At 60.2% G+C, this 13,959-nt stretch overlaps 1 protein-coding gene across 1 annotated transcript; it reads right to left on the reverse strand.

The window, feature by feature from the left end:
* Nucleotides 1–1,801: 1,801 nt before the first annotated feature.
* Nucleotides 1,802–12,383, reverse strand: BESB_038980 (uncharacterized protein; the record flags this gene model as incomplete). Its single annotated transcript, XM_029362484.1, has 11 exons — nt 1,802–2,774; nt 3,082–3,482; nt 3,951–4,258; nt 4,626–5,601; nt 5,972–6,286; nt 6,637–6,795; nt 7,019–7,268; nt 7,550–7,800; nt 8,268–8,477; nt 9,040–9,258; nt 9,438–12,383. The coding sequence occupies 11 exons, from the start codon at nt 12,381–12,383 to the stop codon at nt 1,802–1,804; spliced, it is 7,008 nt and encodes a 2,335-aa protein (XP_029221449.1).
* Between the last annotated feature and the right edge of the window lie 1,576 nt (nt 12,384–13,959).

A 13,959-nucleotide genomic window follows, 5' to 3' on the forward strand; every position in this document is an offset into this window, starting at 1 on the left:
TTTGCTTGGATGCAATCAGCATCGTGCGCCGTCGGCTTGTTCACTTTACAGCTGGCGACACATTCACGGGTATGTGCTGCACGAGGCACGAATCGAGAAGCGATTTGTAGGTTCTCATGGTGCATGCCGGCGTGCGTTGCCGGCATGCACCATGAGAACCTAACATTAGCCCCCGAGTTCATCGCATCCTTGTCGGTGACAGGAAACATACCGCAACCAATTGCTTCTGAACTCACGATCTCATCATGGCCAGAAATACGCCGTCTCCACAATAGCAGGGCCCGTCACAATGAGCCAGCTTCTGTCCACAGGCGCAGCCGCATAGGGAGGAAGTGAGCGCATAAAAACTCATAGCACAGAACTGATATACTAGAGGTCCGACACACAAGCACCGCAAATGAACGACAACAAATGTAGATCCCGCTACCGAACAGGGCAGCTCGGCGCTTTGGGGCCAGTCCCTCCGTAGGCAGACGTATGCAGCAGATCGCTTGCTGGCCGAACCACGCACATGAAGCTGCTTTTGCCAATATTTCAAGATGCTCGGCTGTTGTCCATACTGCGAGGATGATACCACGCCAAGACCTTCCCACTTGAAGTGTGACCTCAAAGCCACCTAGGATAGGCGGCCAGTCAAGAATCCCGTCACCACAGGAAGCCGATCCGTTTTCTGGCTGCTAAGCGTGGTCCCGTTGGACAGCTGCACTTTTGGTTCTTGCGCTAACATGCCGACTGAGAAGCTAGAGCTGAACCAATCAGGATCTTGGTGTCAGGGAATCGGCTACTCGAGGAGCGACTTTTACCATTTATAATGCGTTGGCAGAAACTCGTATGCTTTCAGATGCAACACCAACACAACGCCAGTACAAGTGAAGCCACGTGACCCTGCAAAGGACACACACAGTCTGCTTGCGAGGATAACTCATTTTATTGCACGATGCCTGAATTGTGACGCGGCAATCAATACAAGCAAAACATCCTCTCAACTGTGCGCGACTAGCAGGCTTGACTTCACCGGCGCTTCTTCGGTTTACTGACAATGTACCGTCTGCACGTGGCAATGGCCTTGCGATATCTCTCCTCGAACTCAGCCTAATGCCCATTTGTTGCTGCAGCTCTACGGAGTAGTGGATAATCCGCGTATCCGGCAGGCTCAGTCTCGTTGCTTCCACTCAGGATCAACGCAGGCTCCGTTCGTGAGAAGAAAATCTTCCTTTAAGGCCGAATAATTCTTTCACACTCGAGAGGCACTCCGAATGTACCACGGAACATAAAAAAACGTCGTAAGTCTCTACTGTGCCCTCATGGGAAACGCCACACGAAAGAAAGAGTTGAGTGACACTTTAAAAAACGACACACCTTGCATTTTGAAATAATCTCTGCGCTACACTCTTTAGTCCTGACTTCCACTCCTTATCTTTCATCTCTGTACGTTAAGCAACTCTGCTCGATTCAATCGGAACCACAAGGCCGACGCCAAGATAAAACTGAGCATAGCACTTGCATCCGCAGACGAGTCTGCCGAGGAGCGAACATCTTGCTTGACTCTGCAGTATTCGCCCCACGAGAGAGCTCGTTCTTCTTTCTGTCTCGCCCCCCGCGCCTACTCATTTCTGATCCCTTCGGTCTTTGCCGTGTGCTGGCTGCTTCGCCGTCCGCCGCCCTTCCTTTGCAGTTCGCCACCTTATCCTCTCCACCCCATTTCGTGGACTTCTTTTTGCTGTTATCTGTTTTCCCGTGCGACCGCGAGCCGCCGCGACTCCAGTGTCTCCGTCAACAGTGAGGGCGCAGCGCCGCCGACTCACTTGCTGGCGAGTTTCACGCCGGGTGCCTGCACGCTCCCAGCACGGAGACCCTCGAGCGCCCCTTTTGACTCCGACCACGGAACCCAGAACGAACACCCTCCGCTGCTAGCCTGCATGTCGCGGCCGCTCTGCGCAATGTGAGACCGCGAGGAATCGGATTTGGAATGCATGCGTGGGTCTTCCGACGTACAGCCCCCGGCTCGTCGTCCTCCGTGGGCGCCGCTCTCATCAGCGCTGGCGGCAGCTTGGTGCTCCATCTCCAACCGGTCAAAAACCGAGGTCGACGAAGAAAACACCGATTCCTCGTTTTCTGCGCACTTATAGAGTGAATGCCGCTTTTCCTCTTCGTCGACCAAAGCGGATAGACTCTCGCTTCTAATTCGCCTTACTTCGTCTCCCCTGTGCTCGCCAGCTGAGCCTGAAGAAGAGGCGTCAGTGTGTTGCCGCAGGAGTGCCTCGCCCTGTCCCGCGCTACCCAAGAAGGAGTCATCTTCTGTGCGTGAGGAGATTGACTTGAGTTCTCTGTGTCCCCTGCCTTGCCTCCGCTGGCCGTCAGAGGTTCGTCTCCCGGCGGAATACTGACTTTTTTCGTCCCTTGGCTCTCGCTCGCGTCCAGTCGCCAGCCCATTCACGCCGACTGCTTCGGTGCACGCGTGAACGGAGAAGACAGTCTCCGCAGATTGCTTCAGAACTGTGGCTACGCCTCCGGCGGCTCGGGAAACGTTGAGGAGCGGGCGACTGCGCGACCGGGCCTTCCCGCCTTGAATCACGAGGAGGCACGTGCGCTCTTTCTCTCGAAGCTTGGAGAGCGACGCAGAAAGGCGCTTGGCCTCGTCGTCAAGTGAGCGCAAACGCAGACGCTTTTCTCGGAGTTCCGACGAAATAACTTCGACTTGCTGCTGCAGCTGCTGGCGCTCGCGAGCCGCAGCATCTCGAGCCGCGTGCGCACCCTCCAAAATGAAACAAGCTCTGAGAACACACACAACGCCAAACAGTGCCACACATACACAAACGATAAAGACGCCTCTGCATAAATGCAGACGCAGAAAATAAAAGTTGAGCCACTAGATACGCAAAATTCATACACAAATATTTCAAATTCTCATGCACAGGTAGAACACGCGATTCTGCGCCGCATCGCTTTTTGTGTAGAAGCAACCCCGTCGCCGACAACCGCACAGAAAACTACACAGGGAAGCCTGTTTTTTTCGCTTCTGTCGCGTCGGACGCTGAATGCCGCGTACGCCTCCGCGCAGGGTTCACTCTGTCTCCTCACCTCTCCGTTTCCTGGACCAAGTGATTCATCCATAGAACCATTTCTTGTTGCTCGTCGTCGCTGAGGGGTTCGCGATCCAGGTCTCTCTCGGCCTTGTCTCGCAAGTCGAACCTGCCGAGAGGCCCGCGCCTCCGCGGCTTGGCTGCCGTCGCCTCCGCATACCCTCTCTGGCTCTTCTCTTTCTCCCTCAGGTGCGCTCGTAGCATCTGCCGCAGAGAGGGCAGGAGACTCACGTCCTTCCCGGCGGCCTCGATTTTCTGCAAAATCTCGGCCGACACGTGATACCGCCCGCTCTGCGCGAGGATGTCGTGGAACGCGATCTCGCAGGTACAGGTGGCGCGCGACAGATTCTCCTCGGCAGCCGCCAGCTCCTCCTCCAGCGTGTACACCGTGTGCACATGCTGAAAAGAAGACGTGACAGACCGCAGCACGAAAAAACAACTAGAAGGGAAACGCGCCACCGACAAACACACAGAAGCTACCGGTTGATGTGCATACAAACTTAGGGGCGTGAAATGCGGTAGTCTTCAAAGTCTTCTCACGGTGGAGGCCATTTCCCAAAGTACACTGTCCGCTTCGCTGCAGTTTTTGCACGTCCGACACGCCAGGACCGACGTCGAAAAGAAGCTTGAGCTGGTAAGACCGAGCCATCCGGTTAGTGCATTAAGTAGAGTGGCATCCAGTGTGCATGTGAGAAACCACAATTTGGACAGTTACACAAATATCACGACATGCACTGAAGCGCACAGGGAGAGTCGAGGCAAACACCTCAGCGGAGTGCCTCATGTGCGACGCACAAAGCCCGACCCCACTTCCCCCCCCCGCCCCCGGCTGCGTGTGCGTGCACCACGGGGTGCCCGTGGTTTTACCTGAGAAAGTTCTCGGGTTCGCGTGCCTTCCTCCTTCCGAACTTCCTCGATCTGTCTGCGCAGTTGCATTAGCTCGTTCGTCTTCTGAAGCCTCAGCTCGTCTCCGGCGTTTGCGTCCTGCGGGCGTCCGCCGCGTTCAGCTTCTCTGGAGTTCTCGTTGCTTTCCTCGCGCCTGCCAAACGCGTCTCTACCGCGGCCTTCGCCCGCCACCTCTACAAGCCGAACCACGGTGTCTGATGCGTCGCTGCTTGCCGTCGTCTGTCGGCTAGTGGTGCCGGTCGGAAGGCCAGGAAGGGACGAAGAGGAGCCTGTACGCACCACCGCAAACCGCTCACAGAACCGCTTACCCCGCTGATGCGTGTCTCCGAGTCGCGTCGGAACCCCGTCAATCTATACCTCCGCGTTCGTAACAGTCGATCTAGAAACGCTCTCTAGGTGCACATACAAGCCTACATCTGCGGCGGCGAAGCCGTGAACACACCCGGAGAGAAAGAGTCACCCCCTTGCCTTTCCGCGACAGATACCGGAGGCCAGATTTACAATCACGACCGACAGACGCACATGCGTGCGTCTCGCACTACTGCCCCCCCCCAACCCCCCAAGCTCGCAGTATCTGTTCGCGTTGATTTCTGCTCTGTCCCTTCGCCCCTCCGTCACCCATGCCTCAAGGCGTACCTGCCGTTTCGCGCGACGAGAGCCGGTCTTCGGCTGGCGGGGACTGTCTCTTGATGCCGCTGGACGCGCAGACCTCCAGAAGGCCTATTCGCACTTCCCGCGGCCCAAACCGCGGCGTGCCTTCCTCGCTCATCTTGTCGCGACCGTCTTCGCGCTTCCCATGCTCGTCGCGGCTCTGCGTCGCTCCGCCGTGGAAGGCATACGCCTCCTCCCTGGCTGTGACCGCAGTCGCAGCCTGCGCTCGGCCGCGACTCCGCGAGGGCTTGCAGAACGAAACTGGAGAGCAAGAAGAGAGATCGCTGCCGGTCGCCTCGTCGGCAGCCTCAGCAGCCTCGCCGCGGCCCGCGGCTTCGAGTAGCGCCAAGGAGAGTCCCCCGACTGCGGAGGGGCGAGGCGAGCGGGAACTGCCTGATTTCTCGCTGCCACGTCCTTTGGCTTCAACCTCTTCGCGCTCTTCCCTCTCTCGCGAAGAGGCGTCTGGCAGGCCCTCTGCCGCCGGGTCCTCGTCTTTCAAGAGAAGAGAGGACACACGCTTGCTGTGGGTCGGCTGAAAGACGGGCGCATTCAGGAGCAGCGCTAACGCTCTCGCCGCAGCTGTGCGCACGCCGCGCTGCGGGTCGCCTGCCAGCTGCTCGTCGCCCTCGCGTCTCTTCGTTCCCCGCCCATCCGTCGCCTCTAGCTGCTCGAGCTCATCGAGGATAGCGTCGCCGCCTTCCTGGCCTTCCTGTGGGGGACAGACTGAAAGCTGGTCTTCCAGATGCAGGAAAAGAAGCGAGTCTTCTTCTTCTCCTCGCTTCAACAGCGAACGATGTAGAGTCACAAGCTGCCCCCGCAGCTGCTGCAACTCGCTCTGCTGTGAGGTATATAGAGACTTCCACTTGGAGGCCGCGCGCAAGGTCGCTTGGTGCCTCTCCAGCGCCTCAGTCAAATTCTGCTGCCGCCGAAGAAGTTCTTCTTGGTGCACGTTCGCCGCGAGCTGAGGAAGACAAACACGCCACGCCAGGGAGGAGAGAATACCGCGACGGTAAAACTACAAACGAGACGAAAGCCGCGAAAACCGACCAACGCCCGCCACAAGAATGGAGCCCGTCGCTCAAAGAGGAAGCCACAAACGACAAAATCCGAGGAAGGCGATGGCTAGCTCCCGACAAAAGAGAAATCCATCGACTTCCAGCGGCTGCCAAGGGCATCCTCAGACGGCCGAGAACGGACTCAGGCCGCTCTCGACACGTAGACGCCGCGATTCAGGGCTTTTTTAAACAAGCGGGATCGCAGGTATAGGCACAGAAGCTCTGCCCCAGGCACGTCGCCAAGCAGCGCACTTTTTTAGTTTGAGCGCCTCTTACATCGAGTTTCTTGATGTGCTGCTTGAGGCGTTCTTCTTCCATGTCTTTTCTCTGTATAGCAAGCTTTTGCTGGTCCCGCTCGAGCTGCGCGTCCGCGGCCGCTTGCTTCAGGGTCTGGATCTCCTCTTCGGCCTTCCGAACGTCGCGCTGCAGGTTCATCTCGCGCCTCTGCGTTTCCTGGAGCTTGATTTCCAGCGTGGACTTCTGCTGCAGGAGTGAGCGGACCAAGCCTTGCTTGCTCTCGAGCTCCGCCTGCTGCTTCGCGTTCTCCTCCGCGAGCGCATCGCGCTTTCCGACTTCTTCCGCCAAGAGATCCTACGCAGACACGCAGCGCAAGCCGCCAGCAGACTGGAGGAGTCTCCACCGCCTCAACCCACACGCCCTTCCAGGCGCATACATTCTTGCGCCTCACCTCCATGTTTTCTCGCCTCTCCGCTGGCGAGAATGCGCGTCCACTGTCGCACGCAGTCCGTCGAATGTGCGGCGCGAAGGTAGAAGCCGCCTCCCCCCCACATGCGTTTTCAGATACACATGTATGCATAAATAGATATATGTATATACATTCATATATATATATGATTGTGGACAGAAGTCTCCACGCAGGATCCGCAGCACGCGGGGTTTGGGCAGCTTCGGCGACGCCTGCTCAGGCGGCGAGGTCTCACCTTGAGTTCGTCCTTGAGGTGCTGCAGCTCGGTTTTCGTCGCCAGCAGCTCTTCCTCAACACTCGTTTTTCTTCGCTGCTGGACCCGCAGACTCTGCGCCTCCTCTCGCAGCTTCTCCTCGGCTCGCAGATGCTCCTCCAGGCGCGCGGTGGCATCGGCCTGCGAGATCAGAAGAGAAAAAACGCAGCAAGGCGGACTCTCAGGAGAGCCGCAGACACCGCCACGAAGACGCGACATCTCCCAAAAACGTTTATATGCAAACCGACGGATGCTGACGCTTGAGGGGCTCCTTCTCGCCGCTTTGGGCTTGTCTTTTCTCCCTTTTTCAGGTCTGGTGAAGGGTACACGAACTGCATTCCGGTCTACGCTCGCCACGTCCCACCTGCATCGCCTGCCTCTCGGCCTCTAGCTCCTCGATCTGCTTCCGCAGCCTCTCTTTCTCGGATTCCTGTCTGCGCGTCTCCTGCTCCCGCTGACTGTGCGTCTGCTCGACGTTTCGCTGCAGGCGCGTCAGCTCCTGCTGAAGATTCTGCGTCTTCTCCTTCTCCTCTTCTTCGCGCTTCCGCAGCTCAGCGAGCTCTGTCTCGGCCTCCGCCTTGTCCTGCTCGCGCAGCGCTCGCAGCTGCTTCTCTCTGCAGCGCAGAAAAGGGGAAAGCCTCACGCACGAGCTCGATAATCAGACACAAGACGTAACCTCTACACAGACACAAGCGCACTCGTGTAGACAAGCACACGAAATCAACACCAGAGAGGCGCGATTAAGAGGTGACCTGGAGCCGAGAGGCGCAAAGACCGGGACACGTACACGGGCGCCCCGGATGATCCCACTGCTTCGCCTCAGCCATTCGATTTCCGTCTCGCTATCCCTCCTTGCCGTCGCCCCTCGCTGCAATCAGCTGTCTTTGCAACCTACTGCTCGAGCTCTTGCTTGACAAGTTCCGTTTCCTTCTTCATCTCCGTGAGAATGCCCTCCTTGGCGCCCAGGGCCGCGTGAAGACGCTGAATGTCTTCGACTAGTTTCGCTTCTTCGCGGTCGCTCTTCGCCTTCTCCTCTCCCAGCGCCTCCCGCTTCTTCCTCTCCACTTCTTCTCGCTCGCGCGTCTCCCGCAGAGCCTCTTCGCTCTCCTTCAGCTTGCTGCGCAGCGTCTCTTGTTCGCGCCGAAGCTGCACCAACACGGAGGAAATGCACACGCGAGCCCACGTCGAAACAGACATCTCCAAGTAAACTCGACCGCCTACCCTGCAGCCTTAGCAGCCGTTCCCTCGTCTTGCGCACGCGCCTTCCTGCTTTCTGCGTTCCGTGCTCTCTTCACTTCTGCGCTTTCGTTCGCCAGTTCACCTCCGTCGGCTGCCCTTCCCACGCGGGCTCGGTCTCTTCCTCCTTTGCACTGCCGCCCCTCCCTCCCTCCCCGCCAGCCCCTCCCCCCGCGGCCGCCGCTGGGTTCTAGGGTCTCCTGAGCTGTCTCGAGCGGCTTCTGCACTGCGCGGCGGAGCAGCGCACTGCGGTTGCGCGTCGACGCTCCTCTGCGGCCGCTCTCCCTCCTGCGGGTCCCTCGCTGCCCCCATTTCTCTGGGGCTCGGTCGTTTTCTCTTCTCACCGTCGCCGCCCCTCCCCCTCGTTGCATTCTCACCTCTTCTTGCTCGACGGTCATCCGCTTCAGCTGCAACTCGAGTTTCTGCCGCTCCTTCATCGTCTGCTCCAGCTGGCCTTTGGCTTCCTCGAGGGCGTCGGTCTGCCTGCATCGCCTCTTCTCTTCCTCCTGCTCACGCTCGTCTTTCTCTTCTTTCAGGGCCTCGAGCTCCGCCCGGAGACTGCGAACCTTGTCGCGATGAGTCTCTGCCTGTCAGAAAAGCGCCGTGAAGAAGCGAAACACACCAGTCTCCTCGCAGGCGCAAGAGTGCCCTGCCCCTGGGCAATCAGTGGAGAATGCCCATCGTTCTCGATGCCTGCCTCTGCATGCGATCCCCGTCGGAAAAGCTTCTCTCTGCTACCCACGCTGCCTTTCCGTTCCGACGTCTTCTCGCTGCGGGCCTCTTCCGGCTCGGGCTTTTCACTTCTTTTCCTTCGCCCCCTGTTGCCTCTCCATGGGGCGTTCCTGTGTCTCCCCGCAGCGCGCTTTCGCCGCGTTTCTCGCGTGACTAGCTACTCAGAGAGCGTCCGCTGGGCGGAGCGCCTCCGCAACTGCTGCTAACTTCGAACTGAGTGAACTCAGTTCGAGTGTCGACAGACAAACACGTGGATAGCGTCCTCTTTAACCCTTCCTCCCCCCTCCGCCCCTCAGCGGCGTGAATGGCTCCTTGGCCAGTGAGTCGCCTGCCCCGTGACCCCTGCACACGGACGTCTTGCTTGCAAGCAACAAAGCTGAGCAGCCGCCCTTCGCCCTTTCCACCAAACTCGCTCACCTCCTCTTTGGCTAGCAGTCGCATTTGCTCGAGTGCTTTCTCGTGCTTGTCGCGAGTCGTCTCGGCGAGCATCAGCTGCTCCTCGAGGCCATACACCTGGAGCTGCAGAAGGGAGAGGCGCTCCTGCTGCTGCGTTTGCGACAGCGAAAATGCCGAACGCTCTCTCTCCAGTTCCTCTTTGAGCTTGGCGACAGCGAGTGCGTCTTCAGACGCGTGTCCCTGATGAGAAGAGAAAGAAAGCACCTGACGTGAGATTGAAAACTGCGACTCTCTAAGCGCCTGGAAAAAAGTGCGAGTTTCAGAAAAAACTCCCAGAGAGAGGGGGCCTCTGTGGTGGCAGGAAACAGAGAGCAGAGTTGTCTCCGCGCGAGTCCTGTCTGCGGAGGCGTGCGGCGTACCGGGTGAGGGTGGTGTACGTACACCTGCGCGATCTCGTCGGCGGCCGTCACCATCCACTCTTTCATGTCTGACAGGTTTTGTTCGACTCCGACTCGCAGGTGCAGCACTCTCTCTTTCATCTCCTGAACGTCTCCCTGGCACTTGGCAAGCAGAGTCCGCCGCAGCGCCTGTCTCTCCTTCGCCGTGTGAATCCCGCTCGCTCGAGCCTCTTCGGTTTTTCTACCTTCTCGCGCGTTGGACTTGCTCTCTTGGCGCTGGTCTGTGGTGCCGACCCCCCCACGCCCTGCCGGCGCCGCATCGCTGGCCGCGTTGGCTTGAGGCAGACAGAGCTGCGGGGCGCAAGAAAGCGACGGGCTCGCTGCGGAGGGCTGAAGAGCCAACCGACCCACAGCGGCGAGGACTTCGCAGGCCTGCACCGGCTGCGAGGCATAGAAAGGCGCAGAAGACGAAGGGCGGCCGGGAGACGTGTACGCGCTGGTCCGCAGGGACGCAGAGGAGGAGCTGGGCACGGCCGAGGAGTCGGCGGAGATAGAAGGAGCGCCGAGGGAGGTCGCTGCGGTCTGCTTCTTCACCAGCTGAAGCGCGTGCTTCGCAAGAAGCTCATGCGCAGACGAAGACTGAAGGAGGCTGGAGAGCAACTGCGGAGACGAGCGCAGGACCTCGTCGAGGAGCTGCGCGAAGCCGCTCTCGCTGCTGCCGTTGACATCAGGGAGAGAGGCATAACACTGCACAGGACCAGGAGGGGCGGGCGCCAACGACGCACAGGAGGAAACCACGATCTGCTGCTCGCGCTCGCCTCGTTCCACGCAGGCCTCTCCTCCTACCCAAGTGTTCGTCGCGCTCGTCTGCGCAGCGAGCAGACCCAGGAGCGGAGAGGACGCAGCGGCGTCGAGACCCTGACGTGACAAAATCCTCTCCTTGCCTTCGGGGTGACTTTCGAGAGGTGTGCAGACATGCGAGAGACTAGTGACGTTCCGCGGACTACGCCGACTCTCTGAATCGCCTCGCACCTGGAGGACATCCTTTCTCTGCGTCTGACCAGGCGTCGCGCGCTCCCTCTCTCTCCTCGCGTTCCTTCCCTTCTTCGTCGGTTCGTCTTCGTCGAGCTCATCGTCAGTCTCGCTCTCAGTCGCGGTACGGACACCGCCCCAGGCGCGCTCTTCCGCCCTTCGGCGCCTTGCCGCTCGCAGAGCGTGTTCCTTTTCGGTTCTCTTGAGTTCTGACGCACAGCTCCTCCGCGACAGCCGCTTGCCTCGCCCCTCGCCGAGTCTGCCCTGGCCAGCTGTGCGCCGCCTGGGCTCTTTTCTGCCAGCCGGATGCGTCTCCTCTGCGCCGTCAGCCGCACCCGCAGTCTGAAGCGACGTCGCTTCGCTCAGGGGCGACAGCGGCGCGGGCGATAGCGAGTCTCCGCGGGAGACAGCACGTGCTGCCTCGCGGCCGTGCGAGGAGGCGACCTTGCTTCTGAAGAAAGCCGCCGACGAGCTCGACCGCGCATGCGAAACCCCCGCACTGCTGTCGCTGGTGAGCCGTCGCCTCTCCAGCGCCCGCGCATGCACGCCACGCCCGTGTGCCTTCGAGGAGACACCCCGCGCGAGAGAGACAGAGGACGGGAGGCGGTGCAAGGAGGCGCTGCGGCGAGCGCCCAGAAGCGACCGCGAAGAAAAAGCCTCCAAGGTCGACGGGCAAGACTGAAGCGTCGCACACGTACTCAGTTCCTCTTCCTCCTCAGTCTCCAGTGTCACCAGAGTCCCCTCTGTCTCCTCGTCGTGAGGGACTGCGGGGCTGCTGCGGGCGCGGCGCGAGCCCGCTCCCCGCGCGAGGTGGCGGTGCTCGGCGCGCGCGAGCAGAGAGAGGTGGCAGACGCGACGAAGGCCTGTCTTTATTTTGGATTTTTCCCTCTTCGCGTCCGCGTTGCTGACTCTTTGCGCCGACTCGGACTCGCTTCGTCGCAGCGAGGCCCGCTTGACCTCTCGCCGCTTGGCTCGCTCTTCTCTCTCCTCCGCCGAGGCTTCGCTCTCAGTCGCTGCCTCGTGTGCCACCACACTCTTGCTTCGCCTCAGCTCTCGACCTGCACAGTCTCTGTCCCCGTCCTCCTCTCGCGCGTCGTCTCCTCTGCGCGCTCGTCTCCGGCGCCCCTCGCCGGCGGTGCAGGGGAGCTCGTGAGCGCCTCGCCTCAGCCGCGGCGCCGCCCTGCCCTCTTCGTCCCGTCGGCCGCTCTGTGGCAGCCAGCGCTCCCCGCCCTCCTGCGGCCTCTCTCGATTTCGCGCCGAAGCCTCGGTGCGCGGAAGCGCGAGGTCGCGGGTCGCTCCCGAAAGCGCCTCTCGCGCGCCGGCAGCCCCGCCGTCCCACAGAGTCTGTTTATGCTTCTCCAGAACCTCCAACGAGGACGTCCGGCTCCTGAGAACGGGGTAAACGTGCTCGCCAACATCGGGGTGTTCTCTCCCGCGGCGCGCGGCGGCGGCGGACCAAGCGAAGTCGCCTTCGGGCTCGGCTGGGGCCCAGTCGGTGGAGAGCGGCGAAGGCGGGTTCAGCGAGGGCCTTCGCTCGGCGAAGCGCCCGCGCTCGGCTCGCGCCGGCGCATATTGGAGCCTCCACTCCGCGAGCGCCGAGCCTGATGCAGGCCGCGGCACCCGAAGCGACAGCGGATTTGTCGCCTGGAGGCGCTCCGCCGAGGCCGCGAAAGAGGAGCCCACAAGCCGCGCCGCCCGCAAGCCCGACTCAGCGGTGAAGTGCGAAGCAGACGGCAACGAAGGAACTCGAGAAGCAGGAAGTGAAGCCGCGGTTAGCGGACACGAAGACGGCGGAGGAGGCTTCTGCACAGCCGGCCGAGACCGCGCGGGACGGTCGGAGCGAGGTGTAGATACACCTGTGATGTGGTTTTGCAGCAAAACAGAAAAAAAGTCCCCCTCGCCCGACGGAGAAACCCCATCTGTGTCGCCACCCATTTTGACCCCTCCCGCGTTCCTCCTGGTCTGAACGTGTCGCGGAGAGCAGCGCACAGTCTCCCTTCTTCTCTACGCGCTCCTCAGCTTATCGCTCCTCTTCCCGCCTCCGCTGAGCGCGCCTGGGAACTGTCCGCGCGTCTCAAACCGTTTTTCTCTACCAACCCCCTCCAGTTTGTCTCCCTTCTTCGTCACCTGTGGGCGTCTTGTCCGCAGACAGCAAAGGGAATGCTTCCGTCGCTTTCCGGCGGCGTCGCGGATCCTTTTCGAGTTCGACTCCGTCCCCATGGACTTCCGAACTCCGGGCTCGAAAATGCGTTTGAAGAGGCGAAAATCGCGCAGAAATCGACGACTCACGGCACGGGCGGTCGCGTACGCCAGCGCCGCGCGTCCTTACCGCCGACTGCGGTCGCCGAGTTGAGGACGATGAGCGAAGCAGATGCGAGCGGCAGAGAAGGCCGGCGCACAAGCCACGAGGAGGGCGGGGAGTGAGGCAGCGAGAAAAGGCGAGAAGTGAGCGAGAAGGGGCGCCACAACCAGCGCGGAAGACGAGATGAGGAAGAGGAGAAGACAGAGCGGGTGGTTTGGACGGCGCGAGATCGCTGTACATACAGCAGAGGACGCGAGGAGCGATACAGACAAGCCCCGCAAGAGATATGCCAACGTGAGCAGTCCAGGCAGGAGCACAGAAACCATAATTGCGAAAAGGACCCAGGGGACGGCTACTGCAAGGTAGTCTCGAGAGAGACCGAAAAGAACTGGAGGGCGCGACGGGAAGCGGCGAAGAGCCAACAGGAGGGAACACACATGCGCGCGGGGCGTGAACAAGGAAGGAAAAGTAGACACGAAAAGACGATTCGCAGAGTCAGGGCTTGGAGAAGGAGAAGGCGCCGCCGTGGACAGAAAGAGCCGCGTGTGTCTCCTCGTAAGACACGCAGGGTCACTCCGGAAAAGAGGACGGGGTCCGCTGCGCAGCCACCGTTTCACAAAGACTCATATCAACAGGGAGGGCAAGAAAGAAGAAGGGAGAACAAGCGATATAGGGGAGACAGAGGCTAGCAAAAAAAAAAATCGGAGGCAGACAAGTCCCCTGCAAGACACAGCGAGGAAGAGACCCGCCCAGCTATCGGGGGAGGGCGAGTGAGGAATGCAAGAAAAAACTGTGCTTGTGAAAAAGGGGGTCGTCAGGCGCAGAGGAGAGCCCTCCCTGCGACGCGAAAGCGAAGACACTTCCTCTTTTCCCTCTGTCTTTAAGATGTATTGAAGCTACTCGAGACCCAACTCTCCACCAGCGGACTTTCATCCGTCCTCCCGACTTATCTCCTCCAGACGGGGCTGGGTTCCGCGCGCGGCAGGACCGTCTCTGGCTCGCTGCACTGTTCGCCGTTTCAGCATCGGCTTCGTTTGCCACCGTCTATTCCCCTTCCAAGCTCTTCAAAACAGTCACTCCCAATTCGAGTTTTCTCCTGCTGTCGCGCTCTGCAGCGGCCTGTGGACAGGGGCAGATAGATGCAAAATCCAGAGATTCGTTGTTTGCGAAAAGGAAACTGTATCGCCTTGTCGATTGAAGGGGGCCCGC

The sequence above is a fragment of the Besnoitia besnoiti genome, chromosome II (genome assembly GCF_002563875.1).
Source record: "Besnoitia besnoiti strain Bb-Ger1 chromosome II, whole genome shotgun sequence".
Classification (NCBI taxonomy): domain Eukaryota; phylum Apicomplexa; class Conoidasida; order Eucoccidiorida; family Sarcocystidae; genus Besnoitia; species Besnoitia besnoiti.